At 35.4% G+C, this 27903-nt stretch overlaps 1 protein-coding gene and 1 non-coding gene across 5 annotated transcripts in view; one reads left to right on the top strand and one right to left on the bottom strand.

Annotated features, from left to right (window-relative positions):
- Positions 1-27903, bottom strand: part of ADK (adenosine kinase) — a 509882-nt gene that overhangs the window by 144010 nt on the left and 337969 nt on the right. For 3 of the 4 annotated variants that reach the window (XM_007467497.1, XM_007467498.1, XM_007467499.1), the window contains one exon: positions 22007-22177. The exons of the other annotated variant lie outside the window; for it this stretch is intronic. In XM_007467497.1, coding sequence (XP_007467559.1) covers positions 22007-22177 — 171 coding nt within the window. The remainder of the gene's footprint in view (positions 1-22006; positions 22178-27903) is intronic. 4 annotated transcript variants of the gene reach the window in all.
- TRNAG-UCC (transfer RNA glycine (anticodon UCC)) lies at positions 23097-23169 on the top strand. Its single transcript has one exon. It is a non-coding gene; the product is annotated as a tRNA-Gly (tRNA).

Consider the following 27903-nt stretch of genomic DNA (forward strand, 5'->3'; position numbering starts at 1 on the left):
CGGAGCCTGTGCTCCGCAACAGGAGAGGCCACAACAGTGAGAGGCCCACATACAGCAAAAACAACAACAACAACAACAAAATCACAATTTAAAAGGCCCCTCCTAAATCTTCCCCTTTCCTAAATATTCCACTGCTTCCATTTGTTATTTGAAACACAGTAGCAAGTACCGTTCAGTTGTGACAACACTGCTTGGTAGGTTTGTATCTTTTCACCCATTTTGTAGCTGATCTAAACGTCCTGAGCAACAAACAAAAGTTCTACTAATTCATTTTGTGGTATTCCTTATGGTGCATTTTGGGGTTCAGCATATCAAGATATGTAAACTCTCAGTTTAGCATAACGAATGTGTAATTTGATTATGAAGGAGTAAACTGAATTTGCCTCCTACCCAGAATTTCCCTCCTGGAAGAGGCAAAAAATGAAGAGGTCATTTTTATTTTATTTTATTGTATTAATTAATTAATTTATTTATAGCAGTCATGTTGCTTTATTTTTATTTCCTTTTTTTTTTTATAAAGCAGGTTCTTATTAGTCATCCATTTTATACACATCAGTGTATACATGTCAATCACAATCTCCCAATTCATCCCCCCACCCCCTCCTGCTGCCGCTTTGCCCCGTTGGTGTCCATACGTTTGTTCTCTACATCAGTGTCTCAATTCCTGCACTGCAAACTGGTTCATCTGTACCATTTTTCTAGGTTCCACATATAAGCGTTAATATACGATATTTGTTTTTCTCTTTCTGACTTACTTCACTCTGCATGACAGTCTCTAGATCCATCCACATCTCTAAAAATGACCCAATTTTGTCCCTTTTATGGCTGAGTAATATTCCATTGTATATATGTACCACATCTTTATCCATTTCTCTGTCGATGGGCATTTAGATTGCTTCCATGACCTGGCTTTGTAAACAGTGCTGCAATGAGCATTGGGGTGCATGTGTCTTTTTGAATTATGGTTTTCTCTGGGTATATGCCCAGTAGTGGGATTGCTGGGTCATATGGTGATTCTATTTTTAGTTTTGTTTTTTTTTTTGCAGTATGCGGGCCTCTCACTGTTGTGGCCTCTCCGGTTGCGGAGCACAGGCTCCGGACCCGCAGGCTCAGCAGCCATGGCTCACGGGCCTAGCCGCTCCGCAGCATGTGGGATCTTCCCAGACCAGGGCATGAACCCGTGTCCCCTGCATTGGCAGGCAGACTCTCAACCACTGTGCCACGAGGGAAGCCCTATGTTTAGTTTTTTAAGGAAAATCCACACTGTTCTCCACAATGGCTGTATCAATTTACATTCCCACCAACAGTGCAAGAGGGTTCCCTTTTCAACACCCTCTCCAGAATTTGTTGTTGGCAGATTTTCTGATGAGGCCCATTCTAAGAGGTGTGAGGTGATACCTCATTGTAGTTTTGATTTGCATTTCTCTAATAATTAGTGACGTTGAGCAGCTTCTCATGTGCTTCGTGGCCATGTGTATGTCTTATTTGGAGAAATGTCTATTTAGGTCTTCTGCCCATTTTTGGATTGGGTTGTTTGTGTTTTTAATATTGAGCTGCATGAGCTGTTTATATATTTTGGAGATTAATCCTTTGTCCGTTGATTCATTTGCAAATATTTTCTCCCATTCTGAAGGTTGTCTTTTCGTCTTGTTTATGGTTTCCTTTGCTGTGCAAAAGCTTTGAAGTTTCATTAGGTCCCATTTGTTTATTTTTGTTTTTATTTCCATTACTCTAGGAGGTGGATCAAAAAAGATCTTACTGTGATTTATGTCAAAGAGTGTTCTTCCTATGTTTTCCTCTAAATAGTGTCTGGTCTTACATTTAGGTCTCTAATCCATTTTGAGCTTATTTTTGTGTATGGTGTTAGGGAGTATTCTAATTTCACTGTTTTATATGTAGCTGTCCAGTTTTCCCAGCACCAGTTATTGAAGAGACTGGCTTTTCTCCACTGTATATCCTTGCCTCATTTGTCATAGATTAGTTGACCATAGGGGCATGGGTTTATCCCCAGGCTTTCTATCTTGTTCCATTGATCTATATTTCTGTTTCTGTGCCAGTACCATATTGTCTTGATTACTGTAGTAATCAGGTATAGACTGAAGTCAGGGAGTCTGATTCCTCCAGCTCTGTATTTTTCCCTCAAGACCACTTTGGCTATTCAGGGTCTTTTGTGTCTCCATACAAATTTTAAGATTTTTTGTTCTAGTTCTGTAAAGAATGCCTTTGGTAATTTGAAAGGGATTGCACTGAATCTGTAGATTGCTTTGGGTAGTATAGTCATTTTCACAATATTGATTCTTCCAATCCAAGAACATCGTATATCTCTCCATCTGTTGGTAACATCTTTAATTTCTTTCATCAGTGTCTTATAGTTTTCTGAATAAAGATCTTTGATCTCCCTAGGTAGGTTTATTCCTAAGCATTTTATTCTTTTTGTTGCAATGGAAAATGGGAATGTTTCCTTAATTTCTCTTTCAGACTTTTCATCATTAGTGTATAGGAGTGCAAGAAATTTCTGTGCATTAATTATGTATCCTGCAACTTTACCAAATTCATTGATTAGCTCTAGTAGTTTTCTGGTGGCATCTTTAGGATTCTCTATGTATAGTATCATGTCATCTGCAAACAGTGACAGTTTTACTTCTTCTTTTCCAATTTGTATTCCTTTTATTTCTTTTTCTTCTCTGATTGACGTGGCGAGGACTTCCAAAGCTATGTTGAATAACAGTGGCGAGAGTGGACATCCTTGTCTTGTTCCTGATCTTAGAGGAAATGCTTTCAGTTTTTCACCATTGAGAATGATGTTTACTGTGGGTTTGTTGTATATGGCCTTTGTTATGTTGAGGTAGGTTCCCTCTATGCCCACTTTCTGGAGAGTTTTTTTTATCATAAATAGATGTTGAATTTTGTCAAAAGATTTTTCTGCATCTGAGATGATCATATGGCTTTTCTTCAATTTGTTAATATGCTGTATCACATTGATTGATTTGTGTATATTGAAGAATCCTTGCATCCCTGGGATAAATCCCATTTGATCATGGTGTATGATCCTTTCAGTGTGTTGTTGGATTCTGTTTGCTAGTATTTTGTTGAGGATGTTTGCATCTATATTCATCAGTGATATTGGTCTGTAATTTTCTTTTTTTGTAGTATCTTTGTCTGGTTTTGCTATCAGGGTGATGGTGGCCTCATAAAATGAGTTTGGGACTGTTCCTTCCTCTGCAATTTTTTGGGAGAATTTGAGAAGGATGGGTGTTAGCTCTTCTCTAAATGTTTGATAGAATTCACCTGTGAAGCCATCTGGTCCTGGACTTCTGTTTGTTGGAAGATTTTTAATCACAGTTTCAATTTCATTACTTGTGATTGGCCTCTTCATATTTTCTGTTTCTTTCTGGTTCAGTCTTGGAAGGTTATACCTTTCTAAGAATTTGTCCATTTCTTCCAGGTTGTCCATTTTATTGGCATAGAGTTGCCTGTAGTAGTCTTTTAGGATGCTTTGTATTTCTGCTGTGTCTGTTGTAACTTCTCCTTTTTCATTTCTAATTTTATTGGTTTGAGTCCTCTCCCTCTTTTTCTTGATGAGTCTGGCTAATGGTTTATGAATTTTGTTTAACTTCTCAAAGAACCAGCTTTTAGTTTTATTGATCTTTGCTATTGTTTTCTTTGTTTCTATTTCATTTATTTCTGCTCTGATCTTTATGATTTCTCTCCTTCTGCTAACTTTGGGTTTTGTTTGTTCTTCTTTCTCTAGTTCCTTTAGGTGTAAGGTTAAATTGTTTATTTGAGATTTTTCTTGTTTCTTGAGGTAGGCTTGTGTAGCTTATAAACTTCCCTCTTAGAACTGCTTTTGCTGCATCCCATAGGTTTTGGATCATCGTGTTTTCATTGTCATTTGTCTCTAGGTATTTTTTGATTTCCTCTTTGATTTCTTCAGTGATCTCTTGTTTATTTAGTAACGTATTTTTTAGCCTCCACGTGGTTGTGCTTTTTACTTTTTTTTCCCCTGTAACTGATTTCTAATCTCATAGCATTGTGGTCAGAAAAGTTGGTTGATATGATTCAGTTTTCTTAAATTTACTGAGGCTTGATTTGTGACCCAAGATGTGATCTCTCCTGGAGACTGTTCCGTGTGCACTTGAGAAGAAAGTGTAATCTGCTGTTTTTGGATGGAATGTCCTATAAATATCAATTAAATCTATCTGGTCTACTGTGTCATTTAAAGCTTTTGTTTCCTTAGTAATTTTCTGTTTGGATGATCTGTCCATTGGTGTAAGTGGGGTGTTAAAGTCCCCCACTACTATCGTGTTACTGTCAATTTCCTCTTTTATAGCTGTTAGCAGTTGCCTTATGTTTGAGGTGCTCCTATGTTGGGTGCATATATATTTATAATTGTTATATTTTCTTCTTGGATTGATTCCTTGATCATTATGTAATGTCCTTCTTTGTCTCTTGTAACAATCTTTATTTTAATGTCTATTTTATCTGATACGAGTATTGCTACTCCAGCTTCTTTTGATTTCCGTTTGCATGGAATATCTTTTTCTATTCCCTCACTTTCAGTCTGTATGTGTCCCTAGGTCTGAAGTGGGTCTCTCGTAGACAGCATATATATATATGGGTCTTGTTTTTGTATCCATTCAGCAAGCCTGTGTCTTTTGGCTGGAGCATTTAATCCATTCATGTTTAAGGTAATTATTGATATGTATGTTCCTATGACCATTTTCTTAATTGTTTTGGGTTTGGTTTTGTAGGTCCTTTTCTTCTCTTGTGTTTCCCACTTAGAGAAGTTCCTTTAGCATTTGTTGTAGAGCTGGTTTGGTGGTGCTGAATTCTCTTAGCTTTTGCGTGTCTGTAAAGCTTTTGATTTCTCCATCAAATCTGAATGAGATCCTTGTCTGGTAGAGTAATCTTGGTTTTAGGTTCCACCCTTTCATCACTTTAAATATGTCATGCCACTCCCTTCTGGCTTGTAGAGTTTCTGTTGAGAAATCAGCTGTTAACCTATGGGAGTTCCCTTGTATGTTATTTGTCATTTTTTTCATTGCTGCTTTCAATAATTTTTCTTTGTCTTTACCTTTTGTCAATTTGATTACTATCTGTCTCAGCACGTTTCTCCTTGGGTTTATCCTGCCTGGGGCTCTCTGCCCTTCTGGACTTGGGTGGCTATTTCCTTTCCCATGTTAGGGAAGTTTTCGACTATAATCTCTTCAAATATTTTCCCGCGTCCTTTCTCTCTCTCTTCTCCTTCTCAGACCACTATAATGTGAATGTTGTTGCATTTAATGTTGTCCCAGAGATCTCTTAGGCTGTCTTCATTTCTTTTCATTCTTTTTTATTTATTTTGCTCTTCCGCAGTGAATTCCACCATTCTGTCTTGCAGGTCACTTATCCGTTCTTCTGCCTCAGTTATTCTGCTACTGATTTCCTCTAGTGTAGTTTTCATTTCAGTTATTGTATTGTTCATCTCTGTTTGTTGTTCTTTAATTCTTCTAGATCTTTGTTAAACACTTCTTGCATCTTCTCGATCTTTGCTTCTATTCTTTTTCCGAGGTCCTGGATCATGTTCACTATCATTATTCTGAATTCTTTTTTGGAAGGTTGCCTATCTCCACTTCATTTAGTTGTTTTTCTCAGACTTTATCTTGTTCCTTCATCTGGTACATAGCCCTCTGCCTTTTCATCTTGTCTATCATTCTGTGAATGTGGTTTTTGTTCCACAGGCTGCAGGATTGTAGTTCATCTTGCTTCTGCTTGAAGAGGTCATTTTTAAATTAATACCATGCTGAGAGAAAAACTTGTGTTTCCCCATGTTGTAAAAAATTAATTTTGCACAAACTATCAATGCTAGTTGGCTTGATGCTGTAATAAAAGAACTCTATTTGTGAAATTAAGAATTCTAACTTAATATGAATAATTAGTAGTAACATGAATAAATTAGTACTAATATCCACTCTATTAACTAATGTTTCCATGCTTAATATTTAGTTTTATTCAGGTCAGTTACTAAAAACACACATCATCTCTCAAAATGTATTATTCATTATATAATGTTCAAAAGGAATAGTAATTTAACATTGTAACAATAGTCATGGGGACAGCATACCTATTTGGCTTAAAAATATCTAACATCAGTCCTATGAGCATTCATATTTTAGAAAGAACATTAGCACACCCTTCCACGGAAAAGGAACTGAAAATAGGAGGAACCAATCATCTCTTGACTATAGGAAAAGATGACAGGTTTAAATCTTCTGTTTTCTAGATAGCAAAATGTGAAAAGAGGGAGCTGAAGTTTCAGTTCCCTAGTCTCCCTTCTCTACAGTATGGATTGAGACCAGAGAGTAAGAGGGCTGACAAAATACTTTTGGTGGAAACCAGGGTCCCCTGGGCTTGTGAAATTAGTACAGGGTTACCACAAAATTGAGGCTCTTAAAACGATTCACATGAACTGGGACCTCTAAGCCGGACCTGAACTCCATACGTGAAAACACATTGCAGATTCTTAGTTTGAAAAAAGTTGAGAGGAAAAAGATGGTGATAAGTGAGTGACTGTGTAACAGCAGTGTTAACATTCTAAAAAGATTTTAGAATACAGATGTAGAACACAGTGCCTGATATAGAATATGCTCTCAATAAATCGTGGTCAAACTGAAGGACAATATTATATTACCCAAAAATATTTTAAATGTGTTACATACAGTCTAAAATAGTTACAAAGTTTAGTTTGGTGGATTCAGATTTAAGATCAAAATTTTAAATCCTAAATCCTTCTAAGATCAAAAGTGGTAATTAAGCAGGACAATCATATTTAAAAAGACAACTATTCTCTGTAATTTGCAAAGGTTCAAACTCTCCCAGCAAAGGAAAAAACTCATTCATTTATTGAATGTTTAATAAATACATATTATTTGTTAGTCAGTAGGACTATAATACTGAATGGAAGTCTGCTGTGAAGAAACACATTAGTGTAAGAGAAAATACATTAACAAGTAATTACTAAACAATGTAAGTATTAAGAAAAAAGTCTTATAATTACACACAAAATATCAAAAAATCAAATTTAAAAAATGACTAAGTGAATGAGGGGGGAGGGGGGAGGAGAAGGAGAGGAGGTGAGGGAAGTAATATATGAACTGAGATATAATGGGTAAGTAGAAGTTAGCCAGACAGAGTTGGAGAGGGGTAAGGATAAAGACAGAAGGATTAGAATATGAAAAGACATGAAGGCAACAATAAATATGGTGCATTCTGGAAAACATGAGTAGTTAGGTAGTGCAGGAGAAAGAGGGATTTGTAGGAGAAAATAGGATAAAAATACACTGGATAAAAATATAGGATCAGGGGCTTCCCTGGCGGTGCAGTGCTTGAGAGTCTGCCTGCCGATGCAGGGGACACGGGTTCGTGCCCCGGTCTGGGAGGATCCCACATGCCACGGAGAGGCTGGGCCTGTAAGCCATGGCCTCTGAGCCTGCGCATCCGTAGCCTGTGGTCGGCAACGGGAGAGGCCACAACAGTGAGAGGCCCGCATACGGCATATATATATATATATATATAGGATCAGAAAATAAAACTATATGATGAGGATTCATTCATATTCATTGAATGATTTTAGACAAACATGCAAAAATGAGATGGAAGTCTTTACAGTCTATACCTTAAAAAATCACTTTTTAAATTTTTTAGATTATTTTTCCTGTGCTAAAATGAATTGGCTAATAGGTGCTGAATCATGTTATAGTCTTAATTCAGTTTAATTCTTGCAGCAATCAAGTTTTTGAAATAAGGCTAGAATTTGACACTTCTAATGAATTCTATTTGATGGCAGTGCCTTAAGAATAGTTAATATCCAAACATTAAAATAACCCATTAGAAAAAAATTCACATATACTGCTGTTGGGAATGAAAACATTCACATACACTGCTGCTGTGTCTTTCTTGGAGAGGAATTTGGCAGTATCTAACAAAACTACACATGCACTTATTCTGTGACCCAACAATCCCACCTATAGGAAGTTACTCTGAAGAAATACCTCTAACAACATAAAAACATGCATGCACAAGGTTATTTATTGAAAGATTGTTTTTAACTGCAAAATACTGTAAATAACCTACATGTCCATAACAAGAGGGTGACTGAATAAACTATGGTACATTCACATAGTTGGGTAAATACAGCTATGAAAAAGATGAGAAAGATCTCTATGAGCTTTTATGGAATGACTTCTAAGATATATTTAAGCAAAACAAACAAACATTTCTAAGATATATTTAAGCAAAACAAACAAAAAACCCAAAAAACAAAAAGTAAGTGCAAAGAGAACCTACAGTGTGCTATATTTCATGTAACAAAGAAGGAGATATGAAAAAATATACATTCTGCTGGTAATCTGTGCTAAGAGAAATATAGGAATGTGAGTCAGATTATCTACAGGGTAGGTGGGAAGAAACAAAGGAAGAAAGAAGCAGAGAGAGAAGAGGTCCTGGGACACTTCTGAGGAAATTTTTTTGTATAGTTCTTATGTTTAGAACCATGTAAATGTGTCATATGCTTACAAAAAAACTGTACACAAATACTGAATTCTAGTTCATAAATATGTTTTTCTTAGCAAGTATTAGTTATCTATTATTGCATGACAAATTACTCCAAAACTTAGTGAGTTAAAACAACAAACATTTATTATCTCACAGTTTCTACACATCAGGAATCTAGGCATGGTTTTGCTAGGTGCCTCTTAATCAAGGTATTTCACAAGGCTGCTAACAAAGTATAGGCCAGGGCTGCAGTCATCTTATGTTTGATGAAGGGAACATTTGCTTCCAAGTTCATTTATGCTCATTCATGTAACTCTCAGGTCCTCATTGGCTACTGATTTGGGGACATCAGTTGTTGACATATGAGTCTCTCTTTAGGGTAACTCAAAGCACGGCAGCTTGCTTTCCCAAGAGTGAAGGCTCCAGGGACTTCCCTGGTGGTCCAGTGGTTAAGACTTCACCTTCCAATGCAAGGGGTGTGGGTTTAATCCCTGGTCAGGGAGCTAAGATCCCACATGCCTCGGGGCCAAAAAATCAAAACATAAAACAGAAGCAACACTGTAACAAATTCAATAAAGACTTGAAAAATGGTCCACCATCAAAAACTCTTAAAAAAAAACCCAAAAGAATGGGGGCTTCAAGAGAAAGTGAGCAAGAGAGGGAAAATGAGACAGAAGTCATAGAACTTTTGTAATCTAGTTTTGGAAATGACATGTCATCACTTTTGCCATATTCTATTTGTTATAAGTTACTAGCTCCAGCCCCACAGTCAAAAAGAGAACACTACATGAGGTCACAAATACAAGTAGAAAGGGATCAAAGGGTAATATTTTATAGGATGTCTATCACAGTCCGTCTTCTAGCCTCTAATTCATGTCCCTCCTGCATACAAAATACACTCACCTTCTCCTAATGGTGGTTTTGCAATTCTGAAACTATAGGTATTTTAGATTTGAGCAAATGAGTCATTAAATTGCAGATAATGAAAGCCAGGTCTTACTGCCAAGGAAAGGAAATATGAATAAGGAAAGAAGGAAGTTTAGATTTAACCTTGTGATGCTGGATTGCAATCTGAGTTTTCCTTTCAGCCTCATGATTTTTAATACAAATATAGCTAGGTAGGTAGGTAGACAGACAAATATAAAAGTGTGTATGTGTGTGTGTGTGTATATACATATACACACATATATTTCTTAGGTCTATTTGCTGAGAGGGCCCAGAAGATACCCAGTAGCACTGAGCACACCTAGTTCCCAGCTCTTGGTTTCTAAGTACAATTTCTAATAAACCAGTCTTCAAGGAACCAGAACTCTACGAAGAAACAGATGATTCCAGGGCTGAGACAGGCAAAAATACAATATGAACTTGGAACAACTTGTGGTGCCAGAAAGTAAAGAAGTGCTAAAAAATTAATCAGGGCGTGTCAAAAGAACAGAGGAGCCAAGATGAGGGAGCTCCTAATGGCCAAAACTGAGATAAATGGAGAAACAATTAATGATTTTAAAAGGATTATAGCCCATAGAATAAATATCCATAAAGTATACTGATATAGACAAATAAATTAAAAAGTGGACAGGGAGCATTTCTTCCTTACACAGAATTCCAATTAATAAATGTAAGAGGGACTTTCCTGGTGGTCCGGTGATTAAGAATCCGTCTTGCAATGCAGGGGACGCCTGTTCGATGCCTGGTTGCGGAACTAAGATCCCACGTGCTGTGGGGCAACTAAGCCCACACACCACAACTACTGAGCCCGGTGCCACAACTAGAGAGCCCACATGCTGCAACTACAAAGCCCACACACTCTGGAGCCCAAGCACCACAACTAGAGAGACGTCTGTGCACTGCAACGAAGAGGCCGTGTGCCACAACTAGACCCAATGCAGCCAAAAAAAAAAGAAAATAATAATAAAAAAAATAAATATTTTTTAAAATGTAGAAGAAATGATGGGAATAGAAATATCACCACTTGGTAAACACACAGTAAGTGCTGGAGGCAAGAATTATCAATGAAGGCTAAAAGTAGTGGGTGAAAGTACATTGAAAACACAAAATATGTACATAATCTCTTGAAAATATTTCCCAAGATAATTATTAATTAAATTAAAAGGGAAAAATGGTAACTTTAAAGTGCGTACACTGAATCAACATCTTCTTAACCAAGTGATCAAAGTCAATATCATCAGTAATGAGACAAGCTGATATCTTGATATAATGTATGAAAAAAGACAACAGCATTTTGAGGTATTCTTGTCAAAAATTATTATGAAAAAATATCAGTTAATCCTACATCAAAGGACCTTCCATACAATACAAAATAACTGGCCTGTACTTTTCAAAAGTGTAATAGTCATAACAGACAAAGAAATACTAAGAAATTGCTCCAGATTAAAGAAACTAAGGAAACATGGTAAGTAAATGATAACTGAGACCCTGGATTGGGTCTGGATCAGAAAAAGGAGGTTAGGAGCATTCCAAATGTGGACATTTACATAACTATTTTAGAATCATCTAAGCTAGGAAATTACTGTTGATAAAATACTATTAACTAATCTATAAAACCTATTTAAAATTTGCCAATTATCCTCCTAATGTCAAAGAAGAAAGGCACAGAAAAATTCAAGCTGAGTCAAAAAACAGATTTTCTAAATATAGTCCTGGTATCCTTCTTCTGTCATATTTTATAAGCATAAGTCAATTTCATTATAATTTTAGTAATAAGAAAATTTTTAAATTCATTAAATAGGAAGTTTAAATATTAACTCATTACCTTTATATCATGGCATACTAGACAAATAATACTAAAATAGTCACAAATTTATAGTACAGTATCTAAAACATTCAAATAAAAAGAGTAATTGAAATACTGAATAACACAGAAAGACATCTGCATAAAATATTATCTCCATAGCAATTCAAACCATTTCAAATTACAGGGTTTTTTTTTTTTTTTTTAACCAATGATGAGTTTGGGAATGATCTGAAAACCTTTCATCTTTAGAGGCAATGTAGCTTGGTAAGGGGAGGGAGATGAAGGGAGTAAGAAAGGAAGGGTATGTTGGTGGGGACTGAGAGAAAGGAAAGAGAAAAGGAGAGAGTTAAGTAGAAAGGAAGGAAGAGACACACAAAGCTTATAGTTAAATAGCCTTTGGCTCTTTCCAAATCCTTCTCACAGCACATCTTTACAACATGCCACTGACATTAGAAGACTCCCTTGTGCTACAGTGAATCTCATTTTTTTTTTTCCAGGTGAGTAAAATATATCAGAAAGACCCAAAGGAGAAAGTTGAATCCAGGAGATAAGCAGCAATCTTACAATGCCACAGCCCTATCTTAATTGAAATTTCATTATCCTTAGCAGAAAATACATCAGAATTTTATAGGAGCACCGTAAGTTTTAATTTTTTTGAAGGGGTTACGTATCTTCTCTGAAACATCATTTCCTACTTTCCTGGACTGATCTTATAACAACCTTAGATTTTTATCTGTATCATAGGCTCCTCTCACTTTGCTTATAGTAAAGAGAGAGGAATGGAAAGATCTATTAAGAAGAGTCTCAGGAAGGTGACTTCCATCTTTCCTTGGAAGAAACTAGGCACTTTTGTATAATTACAAGGGTAGAATTACCATTTTAGGTATAGCCCTATTCCCCACATTCATGTTGGAAACACCTTGATAAGAGGAAAGAAAAGACCATCTCTTCTACTGTCAGAATATGGATCTGGTGACAGTCTGCCTCTCTGAAAATGTTTGGAAATCATGTATCCTAAGGAATTACATTTAGCAAAAAGATGTAACAATTCAAAAAGGAATTCCCTGAGGATAAAATGTACAGACTTGAGAGAGAAAGGAAGTTTTTCCCATAATTAAAAATAATACCTTTATAAAGAACAGTAAGTCTCCTAACTAAAGAGAGACTATCTGGATGAAGATGTATGCATTCATAGCACTTATTATATTTGGTGCACATAATTTAAAGATTTACACAGATTTTCATAGTGAAACAGCAAATAACATCTGTGTATAGACACTGACAGACTATTTCAGATAAGACAGAGTTTACCAAAGGTTATTTACAATTAAAGCACTATTTCTGTTTTCCAATTATTAATTTTTATGTTATTTTAAAAAGAATCAATGGCTATTCGAAAGATTAAGGATTTAACAGTGTAAACAATGAATATCAATAAATGTCCCCCTCCTCTCCCAGCAAACTATGTAAAAGAAGAAAAAGTTAACCTAATCCATCTGCTTTAGTAAAAAGATGATCAGGGTTTACTTATAAGGAGACCCAGCCATTACTCAGGTTTAGAAAACATGGATTCAAGTAATTAAAGCCAATTATACGTTTCTTTCAGAATGTCCCGATGCATCATGTAGCTTTCCTGTTTTTGGCTATACATCACTATACTAATATGATTTAACAGCTACTCAGCCACAACAGAAACAACAACAAAAAAACTGCAGAATTTTGTATATTGCTTTGTAATTCATTCATTGATAAGGTAGATATTTTTTTAAAAAGTTAAATCATCGCTTAGGAAAGAGACAGTAATTTCAATTTTCCTAGTCTGCACTAGAGGTTTTTAACATACTGAGTCCTCTGTAGGATCAATAGGTTTAAAATGGATTTCCCTGCAAGAAAATGTACAATGTGGGAATAATGCCAGCAGAAGGATGGATGAAACAGATCATAAACATAATCTTTATAAACAGAAATCATCTGTGGGATTCAAACACTAGGTCTATGTGGGAGAGTTTTATCTAAAATGTAACATTCTTAATACGTATGAAATAATTAAACTGAATTCTTCCGCCCAATTTTCAAGCTGTATTTTACTGTTTAAACTTTATCTTAAAATAGCATTGTACCGGTAATGTGACGTTTCACTGTGGAATTAAGTGGTAACTCTTGACAAAGCAGTTATTATCATGAGATAATTGACCTTGTTTGAGAGTTAAGTATCCTGAAGCAAAGTTGAGTGTACTTAATCCTGGCAGGTTAATTATCTAGTCATTATGGAGCCTTGAAAAGTATTACTCTTAAGAACCATTTGCAAGATGACACTATTCAAAAAAAGTTAAGTTAATAAAAATGAAAAACAAGAATAATCAAGTTTTTTAGTCATGTACTGCTAGATTATGACTACAAAGCAGACTGCATTAGCAGGCATCAATGAATATAATTACCTGCATGTAGAATGTCCTTTTTTAAGCTGAGTCTAGGTAACAAATGGTTGTCGCAGAAGGGAAATGCTTTAAACTTTGAAGATGTCAGAAAGAAATTAAAAATACAATGTAACATTTAAATAATTTATATATTATGGTAGTTTCAAAACTACCTTAACAAGGACAACCAATAAATTCAGATGTGTAGTTTAAAAGTATAAAATGCAATTTAACAGGTTACCAAGAATTTTTAATTGAGCCAACATGAAAATTTATCGCTATGCGTTTTTGAATCTCAGTTAAAAGTAAGTCACACAAATCAAAATCAGAATGAGATGCTACATTACACCCCTTAGGATGGTTATTGCCAAAAAAATGGAAAATAGCAAGTGTTAGCAAGGATGTAGAGAAATAGGAACCCTTGTGCATTGCTGGCGGGAATTGTAAAATGGTGCAGCTGCTGTAGAAAACAATTTGGTGGTTCCTCAAAAAGTTAAAAAGAGGATTATTACCATATGATCCAGCAATTCCACTTCTACATACCCAAAAAACCTGAAAGCAGGGACTTGAACAGATATTTGTATACCAGCAGCAGCAGCATTATTAACAAAAGTCAAAGGTAAAAACAAACTGAATATCCATCAATGGATGAATGGATTTACAAAGGGGCAACTCTGATACATGCTACAACATGGATGAACCTTCAAAACATTATCTTCAGCGAAATAAGCCAGACAGACAACTACTGTGTGATGCTACTTTTTGAGGTACCCAGAATAGGCAAATTCATAGAGAAAGCTAGTAAAACAGTGGTTATCAGGCACTGGGGGAAAAGGGGAATTAGCAGTTATTGTTGAATGGGTACAAAGCTACTGTTTTGGAAAGATAAAAAAGTTCTGTGAATAGACAGTGGTGATGGTTGCACAACACTGTCAGTGTACTTAAAGCCGATGAATTATACACTCAAAAATAGTAAATTTTGTTATATATTTTTTACTGTGATAAAAGAAAAAGTAAATTACATCAGTTAATAATTTATACTTTGTTTTTATCATATTAATGGAGTATCGGTATTCCTGTGAATACTCCTATTTTGTTTCAGAATGAGCTCAACCAAATATTTTCAGATATTCCTTAGAGAAGAATACCCTTTTCCCTGGGCAAATCAAACAGAGAAAAGAAACAGTAGGGGTGAAAGAAGAGAAAAAAAAAAAATCTAGCTTGTAAGGCATTACAGTTGAGCCTGTTAACAATGCAAAGAATAACTATCGGGCTTCCCTGGTGGCGCAGTGGTTAAGAATCTGCCTGCTAATGCAGGGGACACGGGTTCGAGCCCTGGTCTGGGAAGATCCCACATGCCGCGGAGCGACTAGGCCCATGAGCCACAACTACTGAGCCTGCACGTCTGGAGCTTGTGCTCTACAACAAGAGAGGCCGCGATAGTGAGAGGCTGGCACACCGCGATGAAGAGTGGCCCCCGCTTGCCACAACTAGAGAAAGCCCTTGCACTGAAATGAAGACCCAACACAGCAAAAATAAATAAATAAATTACTAAACTCCTATCCCCAACATCTAAAAAAAAAAAGAGCTGGATATTAAAAAAAAAAAGAATAACTATCTAAAATTAATGTTTGGGATTATATTATTCTAGATTTCAGAACAAGAACTTGCTGATTTATAGTAAAATTGGTCAGTGTTACTATTAGAACATCTGAGAAAAATGAATCCACAGTTTTTGTAAAAAACATTTTTAGGCTCTAACAAAAAAATTTAAAAGATCTTCTAGTATTTCTACACAAATCCGTCACTTTACGTATAAGGAAATGGAAGGAACAGTAGTTAGCTAACAAATCAGCAAATTGATTAAATTTTTAAAATTTAGTTTAAAAAGTTTATAAACACTTTATTAATATATAATGATATATCATTTGCTAATATTTAAAGTAGGGTCAAGACTTTTAATGTGTGTATGCTGACTGATATTCTAGAGCCTTTCTTATAGAATCAGATCCGTAATTCATGGTTTATGAATTTCACTTTTAGTTTCTTTAAAGGAGAGTCAAAACTTGAAGACTTCTATGGAGTACTCCTGAGTGCAGATATTTATAGTTTCTTCTTCCTTTAATCTTTAAAACTTTTCATGCCCACACCTAATTCAAGAACAACTTTTTAAAGAAATTTGTCTTTACTGAGTTTTGTACCCAAACTTAATTCATTAAACTAATTCTCACTCTATTTGCACTCTATTCTATTTTATCAGATTTTATAATCATTAAAAGCAAATTTGTAGGAAGAGAAGTTGGTCTATCAGAGAACAGCCTAATAGCGTAATAGTTTTTCCTTATTCACTTGGCACTACTTATTATGTTTTATCAAGGGAATGGAGAGTACATGTTATTCAAGCAAGTTAGTTAAGTGAAACTTAAGAGAGGAATAATATCAATACTGCTAAGAACACCTTCAACACTACCTAACAAAAACTGAGCACAGTTGACCTTTGAACAACACCAGTTTGAACTGCACGTGTCCACTTATATGCAGATTTTTTTCAACAGTAAATACTACAGAACTACAGGATCTGCCGTTGGTTGGAACCTCAGGTGCAGTGGAACCACAAGTACAGGGAGCCGACTATAAATTATATGCAGAATTTTTATTGCCTTTAGAGGTGGCAACCCAACCCCCTGTGGTTTTCACAGGTCAGTAGTACTTTCTATGGACCACCAGGGAAGTCCCTCATGTCTTCATTTAACATTGGTTCTTTAGAGCTTTTTATATGAACTCTAATTTCCCCCATTTTTTTTTTTTTTTTTCCTTGCGTTATGCGGGCCTCTCACTGTTGTGGCCTCTCCCATTTGCGGAGCACAGGCTCCGGACGCGCAGGCTCAGCGGCCACGGCTCACGGGCCCAGCCGCTCCGCGGCATGCGGGATCCTCCCGAAACGGGGCACGAACCCGTGTCTCCTGCATCGGCAGGCGGACTCCCAAGCACTGCGCCACCAGGGAAGCCCAAATTTTCCCCATTTTTAAACTTATGTAAATGGAATCACACAGTACGTATTCTTTCAAAAAAGCTTTATAAGGTATAATTCACATATAATGATCTGCACAAATTAAAGTATCTAATTAGATAAGTTTTGACACATGCATAAAGTCCTGAAACTACAGCCACAATCAAGATAAGGAACACATTCATTACGTCCAAAAGTTTTGTTACGTCCATTTGTGATCACTGCCTCACAGCACAACTCCTTCCCAGGCAACCATGAATCTGCTTTCTGTCACTACAGTTTGAATTCTCAAGAATTTAATTTAAATGGAGTTACACAGAATGTACTTTTTGTCTGGAGGCTCAACTTTCACTCAGTATAAATCTTCTGACATTCATCCATGTTGGTGCATATATAAATACTTCATTTCTTTTATGGACTAGTATTCTAGCGTATAGATATACCACAGTTTGCTTATCCCGTCACCAGTTGACGGACACTGAGTTGCTTCTAGACTTTGGATATTACAAATAAAAGTTCCTACAAGCATTTGTGTGTTTATATGTACATATACTTTCATTTCTCTTGCGGGGGGACAACTAGGTCATATGGTGGGTTATATATAACTTTGTAAGAAACTGGAAAACTATTTTTCAAAGTAGTTGTACCATTTTGCATTCTCACCAGTGTATGACAGTTCTAGCAGCTTGTGCAAATATCTTGTATGGTCATACTTTTTAAAGTTGGACACCTGAATAGTTGTTGCATGTTGTATGGGCTGAAGTTTTGCTTTTTTGGATATGGATATTCAATTGCTATAGCATAATTTGTTAAAAAGACTATTATTTACAGAATCGCTACTGAAATTTTGTTAAAGAATTAACAGTTGGTCTATTTCTGTACTATCTCCTCTGTTCCATGGATCTATTTGCCTACCTTTAGGGCACTGCCACACTGTATTGACTACTGTAGCTTTATAAGTCCTGACGCCATGTAGTGTAGGTCCTCTGATTTTTTTTTTCAAAGTTGGTTTGACTATTTTAGTCCAGTGTTTTTCCATATTAATTTTAGAATATGCTTGTTGACTTCTAGAAAATGAACAAACAAAAAACCTGTTGGAATTTTAAATTATGTTGAATCCAAAGACCAATTTGAGACCTGACATCTTCACAATAGAGTTAAAATCCATGCACATGCCCTCTCTCTCCATTTACTTAGTTCTTTAATTATTCTCAACAATGTTTTATAGTGTTCAGTATACAGGTTTTGTATATCTTTTATTAGATTTATCCCAAAGTATGTTATATCTTTTCATAGTAATGGAAATAGTAATTTTAAATTTCAATTTCTGCATGTTTGCTGCTACTATATAGAAATACAACTGGTTTTTGTGTGTTTATCTTGTATCCCACAACTTTGCTAAACTCATTTTTATTTGTAATTGCTCTTTGTAGATTTCAAAGGATTTTTCTACAAAGATGATCATGGTGTTTAGTAACAGAGACAGTTTTTCTTCTTCCTTTCTAATCTCGATGATTTTCATACCTTATTAGCACTGACTAGAACCTCCAGTACAATGCTGAATAAAAGTGGAAAGAGTAGACATCCTTGTCCTGTTCCTGATCTTGGGAAAGCTTCCAACCTTTGGTATGTTGTTTCATTTACATCCTTGCTTTGTCCCTGATCTGAGAGGAAAGTATTCAGTTTTTAATCATTAAGTATGATATTAGCTGTACACTTTTTGTGGATGTCCTATATTGGGTTGAAGAAGTTCCATTCTATTAGTACTCTGAGGGCTTTTTATCAGGAATGGATGTTGGATTCTGACACAGGTTTTTTTCTGTGTCTATTAAGATGGTGATGTTTTTTATTTTTACAAAGGTGAATTATATTGATTGGTAAACCAACCCCAGAGTCCTGGTCATGATGAATTATCCTATTACTGGATTGAATTTGCTAAAATCACGGGGGGAAAATGTCAAAATCCAACATCCATTCCAGAAAAAAAGCCCTCAGATTACTAAGAATAGAAGGGAATTTCTTTAACCCAATACAAGGCACTGTATGCATATTAGGATAATATTGTTAGGAGGGACAAAAGGAGCCTCACTCTAGACTAATTTTGCCCCAATGGTGTTTTAAGTACTCTGAAGCTCATGAATTATGAGGTTCTCTACTCTAGCTAGTAGAGTAAGAATGGTTACAGGTTCTCTGTGCACTCTGAAGATTATTTGCTAGTATCTTCTCAGGTGGTTCTTTTCCTAGTCTTCATTAGTTTCCTCACAGCTGAAAGACTTGGGTGGGACTCTGCAAATCTCCTGTGTTCTCTCTCTATGCAGCTCTTTCCTTTTGGGTGCTATGAATTGCAAACTCCAGCCGGCTAGCTGTTAGATTTCCTGAACTTCCAGCTCCATCTTTTCAATTCAAAGAGACTGCCAAGCTCTACGTGGGTTCTCCTCTGTGCAATGGCCTAGAAATTCTCTTCAAGTGGTAAGTTGGGTTAATCATAGGGCTCATCCCATTTATTTCTTGTCTCACAAGGATCACTGTGCTTCATTATCTGTGAAGAGATAGCCTTGGTGGACAAGTTCTTCTTTTTTAAAATATACTTTCTGAGGTTATCAGAAAAGCTTTAAAACATCATTAGTAGTACACATGAAAAGGAAAGTGGCACTAGGTAGAAAATAAGAGTCAAGTGTGTTTGGTTTTAGCTAAGTGCTGACATATTGAGAATTTATATTAAGCACAGTAGATTTGTTTTTTTCTTTTTTTTTGTTTTTTTCTTTTGAGGGAGAAAGAGGGGGAGAAGGACAAAGCAATCCTGTATATATTCCCTGAGAAATATATATCACACTTCATTGCAATTTAGAAGTGAAATGTCCCTTGTTTCCCTAGAGAACTGAAGATAGTTTATTATTACTTGAGTATTCAAGGAGAACAATGAAATATGAGATTAAAGAGATAAAGCTCATAATAACATATTTGCTTTTTTATAATCAAATATGGTATCATTTTTATTTATCCTCATTAAATTTCATCACTTAACTGGTATATCCAAACTATTAAAATTGTTTAAAGTCTCATTTTGACATTCAATTTAGTTGGTATCTATTAACGTGTTGCATTATTTACATTCTGTGCGTTCGCCTTATCTACAAATACAGCTTTATCTGAATCACTGATAGTTTACTTGAGCAAACACTGAAGCATATCACTAGAAATCTATTAATTTATCGGAGGACTTTTTGAGACTGGTTCAGTAAACTATCAAATATATCTAATTGCCCTGTATCCAATATTTATTATTCTATAATCCATATTATGACAAACCATCTCAAATATATTATACATCTACTGTTTATTGGTCTGCCATAATAGGTACTACGTATCTGTTGAATTCATATGAATAGCAATCATACAAAAAAAGTAAAAAGTTATCCTGACATGACTTGTAACAACCATGTAGTAGGTTGTAATTTTACTACTTCCTCTTCTAGGTAGGGAAAAATAATTTCTTTAATAATCTACACAGTACTAAGTTCTAGTCAAACTTTACCAATTTGTAGAATCAATCAATTTTTAAAATTGCGGTAAAATATACATAAAGTAAAATTTTACCACTTTAACAATTTTAAGTGTTAAATTCACTGACATTAAATATATTCACAATGTTGTGCAATCATCACCACTATCCATTTCCAGAACTTTTTTTCATCCCAAATAGAAGCTTTGTACTCATTAAATAACTCCCAACTCCCCTTTTCCCCCAGTGCCTAGTAACCACTATTCTGCTGTCCTTCTTTATGAGTTTTTCTATTCCAGATACTTCATTTCAGAGGAATCCTTACAGGAAAACCCAATAGGTGTCTGCTTGTATCTGCCTTATTTCACTTAACATAATGTTTTCAAGATTCATTCATATTGTACCATGTATCAGAATTCATTCCTTTTAAAGGCTGAATAATATTCCATTGTATGTATATACCAGATTTATTTATCTATTCATCTGTTGAAGAACATTTGGTTTGTTTCCAACTTGTGGCTATTGTGAATAATGCTGCTAAACATTGGTGTAAAAGCATTTGAATCCCTGCTTTGAAGGTTTTTTGGTTATACCTAGAAGTGGGATTGCTGGATCATATGGTAATAATTCTCTTTTTAACTTTATGAACAACCACCAAATTGTTTTCCACAGCAGCTGCACCATTTTACATTCCCAGCAGCTATGCACAAGAGTTCCCATTTCTCCACATCCTTGCCAGTACTTGTTATTTATCATTTTTTAATTTTGAAAACAGCCATCCTACTGGGTGTCAAGTAATATCTTACTTTGGTTTCATAAGCATTTCTCTAATGATTACTGATGGTGAGCATCTTTTCACATGCTTATTGGCCCTTTGTATTGATATATCTTCTTTGAAGAAATATTTATTTAAGTCCTTTGACCATTTTTAGATTAGGTTGTTTTCTTCTTGTTGAGATGTATTTGAGTTGTTAAGATATATATTCTGGATACTAATCCCTGAACCGATACATTATTTGCAAATATTTTCTACCATCCATGGGTTGTCTTTTCACTTTCCTGATAGTGTCCTTTGATGCACAAAAGTTTTTAATTTTGATGAAGTCCAATTACTTTTTCTGTTGACTGTACTTTTGGAGTTTTTTTAAACAATGAAGACCATTTTGATATCATCAGCATTTTCTGCAAACCTAATTATTCTTGGGCCTCTATTCTTTTCTATTCTTCAATGTCTCTGCCAAACTTTTAGCATTGTTCCCTGGTTCTATAAATGCTTTCCATCTTTTTTACATATGTTTTACAAATGTGAGCTCTTATTAAAGAGTTTTCTGTGTGCTCTCCAATGCTTTATATTTTTGTTAAGGCTCCTCCTCATTTTCTTTTTAATTAAGGTCATTTAAGGTTGATGTTAAGGGTTAAGGATGAGGGCAAGGGTTGACTGATAAATGTGATGAAAATATTTTTTATCTTGCTTGTGGTCACAGTCACAAGACAGGTATGCATTTGCAAAAGCTCACAGAAATGTATAAGAAGAGTGAATTTTACTACATGTAAATATATGTAGTAAATAAACCTGAATAACCTAATCCTTTAAAAGACTAATTTTTTACTGTGTAAGAAATTAGTATATTCTGAAGGAAATACTAAAAATACTGAGTTAGAGTTGTCCAAACTGAGGCAGTTTTACTTAATTCTCAAGTACAGTTTTTATTTATATATTTCTAAACATATACACAACCTATACACAAAAAGAAACCAAAACAACCAGGTACTTTAAAAAAAAAATTACTCACCGTCTCATTTCCAAAGAGTATGTCAACATAAGGCATAACTTTCATCAATGATTCCTTGTAGAACTGACTAATAAATGGTGCTGACAGATTCAAAGTGAAAATTCTGTTGTTTTCAGAAGCATGGTGAGCCACTTTTAAAACTGACTCTGGGGAAACTGTGAGAAAAAAACCCTGGATAAAGAAAAAAAGGAAGGGAAATTAGAAATGCTATCTCCACAGAGTCACTCTCAGTGAGAATAAAAGAAACCTATACAAAATACAAAAGCCTATATAATGTAAACATTAAAAATACAATTATAAAATGCAAAGCAGAAAAAAGAATTTGATTAGGAGAAAAGTTTATCACATGAGTACTATATGCTTGATATATGCCATTACATTAGAGAATAAGACATTATTTATTCCATATTAGATGTGTATATTCAATACTGAAAGAATTCTAGGAATCTACATAAGAAAAAATATTTGAAAGGTCTCATTCAGGACAATAATTACTTTTAAATCAGAGAAATAGTAATGAAGGCAGATTAGATCCTTACAGCTTCTTACAAACAGTTTGGATTCTTATTGTCAGGAAAGCTATATTTAAAAATACTATTTATCTGTATCTTAAACATTAGTAAGTCTTTTAAAATATATATTTACTCTTTCTAGATGCAAGAAAGTATAAGCAAAGACATGCATGCTTATATAGAAATCTGGTTTGGATGATGCGCAAGGAAATGAAGGAGTACACAAAGGGCAAAAGAAGATAAAAGTCTGAAAGCCCAGCTGAGTTAAGAACACGAAGGGCCTTGAGTGGCAGTTCAGGAGTCTATTAGGTGGAGTGGGGATGAATGAAGGGTAATGAAGTTTTCCTTGAAAGAAAGGAATAACAAGCTTAATAGGAGAATTCAAGGGAAGGTTACTCTGGACAGCAACAGTCAATAAAAGCCTGCTTTCGGCCTTGTAAAAGGAAATCATACTGGGAGTATTACATACTGGACTTAGCAATTGTTTAAGATGTGGGAGACAAAGAAAAAAGAGTTAAAAGATTACTAAGATTTTGAATCTGGCTCTACTATTAATAGAAATAGAAAAATCCAGGAATTCCCTGGTGGTCCAGTGGTTAGGACTCTGCGCTTCCAATGCAGGGGGCACAGGTTTGATCCCTGGTCGGGGAACTAAGATGCCACATGCTGCGTGGCATGGCCAAAAAACAAAAAAACAAAGGGAAAAAAATAGAAAAATACAGAACAAGACCTGGCTTAGACGTCAAAGAGAGTGTTGAGTTGTGGTCATACTACATTTGAGGTGTTAAGGGACTTCCAAATATATCAGAAAGCTGGACTCAGGAGAAAGACCATGGAAGAAGGTGATGGTAAAAGAGGAGTTGTAATTACCAAGAAAGAAAAGGTAGAAAAAGAAGAGAGCAAAGGACAGAATAGAGGAGAACCAAAATCAGGGGACAGAGGAAAGGAAAAAAGTAGAGTACAAGAGGAAGGCACACAAGAAGAACAGAAGCCATGACAGAGAAACCCAACAAGGGAAACTTTAAGAAGATACTTAAAAGCACCGAAGCTATCAATGGGTAGAGAGGAAAGGACTGAGCCAAAATCACAGGATTTGATGGTTAGGAGAAAGTACTTAAGGTATGAAGGTAAAAACAGATAGTTGTTTAAAAAAAGAATGGTGAGACAGTAAGGGTAAAGATAAATTATTTGGGGAGTTTTATCTGTGAATAATAATAGAATCATCTAAAATTCACTGAGCAATTCTTACAATCCAGGCACTATACTAAAAGCTCTATGTATATCAACTTAGTTATCATTTTTTCCTTACATAAACCTATGAGGTGGATACCGTTATTATTCTCTTTTTATGAATAAAGAAGGCAAGATAGGAAAGTTAAGAAAGGTTTCCCAGATCCTACAGCTTATGTGTGATGGAGTTTGAATTCAAGTGACTCCAGAGATAATTACCCTAGTTTTAGTAGATAACAGAGAAGAAAAGAGCAAAAAGATAATTTTAGTGGCAGAAGGGGAGTAGGAGAGTTGTTTTTAAGAACAGGGAAAGTTTAAGCACTTCTGCTCTTCAATGAAGGATCTACTGGAGAAACAGAAGAATGAAGAAGCAAGAGAGGGAGGATAATTAGAGCAAGGAACCAGAGGAAGTAGGGAAACGGGGAGGAGAAGAGCTACCTTATGTTAGAAATAACCATCAAAGTGTAAAGGAAACTTCTTTTAAAAGTTACAAAAGAGCTATTGAAATATTCACTTATAACTGAGGGACTAACCACTTCTATCTTGCAAACTAAAAGAGTTTAAAGAGAAACAGGATTATTTTTCTATTATTTTCAAACTTCAAAATGAATATTAAAAGAACACTAAAAAATTAATTTTCTGGCAGGAGTCATGTGTACTGGGATCCACCTTTGAAGGGTTTCTTGCGCTTACAAATTCTGAAATATTAAGAGAATTTTATACTATAATTGTCTCTTACTAAAGTACTGCTAATGAAATTCTAATAAAAACGTTTTCCTATCACAGTAACATAAAATTTTCTCATCATTTAAAAATTCTAAACCATTAATTCTTTACCAATATTCAACTGTTCTAAAAGGAAACAAGTCTTAGTCTTAGGTAACATCATTTAATGTTTTCATCTTACTTTTTAAACCAAATACCATGTCACTTGCAAACTATGAGCATCCAAGCTGCTTTGCTATTTATGTCACTTGGAGAATTAAAATGAACAGTTTCTATAGCATCTTGTCTCCATAGTAATATGTATGTACTTGCCTTTTAGTCTTTCATTTGATGAGGAGAGTTTAAAGCTCCCCCCTCCCCCTGTTTCTCCCCAAACTGTTTCAGCATGAAATAAAAACCTCCCAGAGCTAGCATTCTGCCAGCTGTGGATTAACCACAGCCAGCCATAGAATGGTTTACATAAATAGTAACCTGGTCAAATAATTAGGCTTCTCACCAACTTCAGACTGAAAATTTGATCTGTGCTAAAATACATCTGATTGTAATTTAAGGTACAGAACAGTATGCCCCAGAGTCTAAATCTGGCCTCATTCCAAATGTGTATGTTGTATGTGTGTTTTACTTTAAAATGCAACACAAGAGAATTGTGATGTGGACAGTAGAACTTCCATTTTCTTAATTTTACAAAGAATACACAAAAAACCATCAGCTTTTAACTGAGGCAAATTCACAATTTAAATTAATTCCATTTTTGAATGGTTTCTTGTTTTTCTTTAAGTAAATATTTAGTATTTAAACAATTTCGGATTTGTGCTCTCTTAGAGTGCACAGACTTAAAATCAATGCCAACCATAATTTTTCTTTCTAGATTTATATCCTTTGCTAGGCCACATGTTACAGACCATCGTATCACCAAAACAACACTGTTATAAAAAAATTTTTTTTCAAGTAACAGGTTTGTAATAAAAACAGGCCAATAATTTACAGAGCTGTAGTTTAGAAAAATACTCTATATAATCAACAAAAATCTTGTAATTTACAAAATAGGGATTTCAGTAGATACAAGAGTTAGCGCTGCTACTCTTTGGCCCTAGGACCAACAAAAAGCAAAGTAGATTCTAACACTTAGAGATTGGATAATATTGATCAGAATTGAGGGTGAAGTGAGACAATTTTATCCATTAAAATGGAAACTGAAACAGAAAAAAAAAGGCAGGAGTAGGAGGAAAGGGGAAAGACCAAGACAGAGCCAAAGAACCATTTTTATCAGAGCCAGACTTAAAGCTTGGAAATCTCAAGTATGTAGATTTCTCATTCAGCCACGCTGAGGATTTCTCAGGGTAGTTTAAACATGGGGGAATGTAAGTAATTGAAATATTTAAAATACTAAAAGAAAAGACAAGAAACTGTTCATTTCAAATCACATCAAAAACAAAATACCAAAAAACCAAAAAACAAAATACCCAGGAATAAACTTAACCAAGGAGGTAAAAGACCTACACTCTGAAAACTATAAAACACTGATGAAGGAAACTGAAGACAATACAAAAAAAACGGAAAGATAGTCTGTGCTCATGGATTAGAATAATTAAAATCATCAAAATGTCCATACTACCCAAAGCAATCTACAGATTCATTGCAATCTCTGTCAAACAACCCAAGGCATTTTCCACAGAACTAGAACAAATAATCCTAAAATTTATATGGAACTACAAAAGACCCCAAAGTGCCAAAGCAATCTTGAGAAAGAACAGAGCAGGAGGAATCATGAGCCCTGTCTTCAGACTATACTACAAAGCTACAGTCATCAAAACAGTATGGTACCGGCACAGAAACAGACACATAGATCAATGGAACAGAATAGAGGGCCCGGAAAGAAACCCATGCACTTATGGTTAATTAACCTATGACAAAGGAGGCAAGAATATACAGTGGAGAAAAGACAGTCTCTTCAATGAATGGTGCTGGGAAAACTGGACAGCTACATGTAAAAGAATGAAATTAGAACATACTCTAACACTGTATACAAAAATAAACTCAAAATAGATTAACCTAAATGTAAGACTGCATACCAAAAAACTACTAGAAAAAAACAAAGGCAGAATACTCTTTGACATAAATCACTGCAATATTTTTTGGATTTGTCTCCTAAAGCAAAGGAAATGAAAGCAGAAGTAAACAAATGGGAACTAACTAAACTTAAAATCTTTAATACAGCAAAGGAAACCACTGACAAAACGGAAAGACAACCTACTGAATGGAAAGTTTGCAAATGATATTACTGATAAGGCGTTAATATCCAAAATGTTATATAAAGACCTCATACAGCTCAATATCAAAAAAATAAGCAATCTGACTTAAAAAATGGGCAGAAGATGTGAATAGACATTTTTCTAAAGGAGATATGCAGATCTACAGGCACATGAAAAGATGCTCAATACTGCAAATTATTAGAGAAGTGCAAATCAAAACTACAATGAGATATCACCTCACATCTGTCAATATAGCTATCATCAAAAAGTCTACAAAGAACAAATATTGGCAATGATGTGGAGGGAAGGAAGACTTGTATACTGTTGGTGGGAATGTAAATTAGTACAGCCACTATGGAAAACAGTATAGAGGTTTCTCAAAAAACTAAAAATACAATTACCATATGATCCTGCAATTCCAGAGCTGGATATATATCTGAAGAAAACAAAAACACTAATTCAAAAAGATAAATGCAACCCAATGTTCACAGCAGCATTATTTACAATAGCTAAGATATGAAAGCAACCTAAGTGTCCATCAACTGATGAATGGATAAGATTACTCAGCCATAAAAAGGAATGAAATTTTGCCATTTGCAACAATGTGGACAGACCAAGTGAGAATTATACTTAGTGAAATAAGTCAGACAGAGAAAGACAAATATTCTATGTTATCACTTATATGTGGAATCTAAAAAATAAAACGAATGTAATAACAAAAACAGAAACAGACTTGCAGATACAAAAACAGAACAGTGATTACTGGTGGGGAAATGGAAGCGGGGCAAGACAGGGATATGCGATTAAGAGATACAATCTACTATGTATAAAATATATAGAGGGCTTCCCTGGTGGCGCAATGGTTGAGAGTCCACCTGCCGATGCAGGGGACACGGGTTCGTGCCCCTGTCCGGGAAGATCCCACATGCCGCGGAGCGGCTGGGCCCATGAGCCATGGCCGCTGAGCCTGCACGTCCAGAGCCTGTGCTCTGCAACGGGAGAGGCCACAACAGTGAGAGGCCTGCGTATCGCCAAAAAAACCCAAAAAAACCAAAAAAGTAAGTAATTTATTGGGCTTCCCTAGTGGCGCAGTGGTTGGGAGTCCACCTGCCGATGCAGGGGACATGGGTTTGCGCCCCGGTCTGGGAAGATCCCACATGCCGCGGAGTGGCTGGGG

This window comes from Lipotes vexillifer, unplaced genomic scaffold, assembly GCF_000442215.2.
Source record: "Lipotes vexillifer unplaced genomic scaffold, Lipotes_vexillifer_v1.1 scaffold865, whole genome shotgun sequence".
Classification (NCBI taxonomy): domain Eukaryota; kingdom Metazoa; phylum Chordata; class Mammalia; order Artiodactyla; family Lipotidae; genus Lipotes; species Lipotes vexillifer.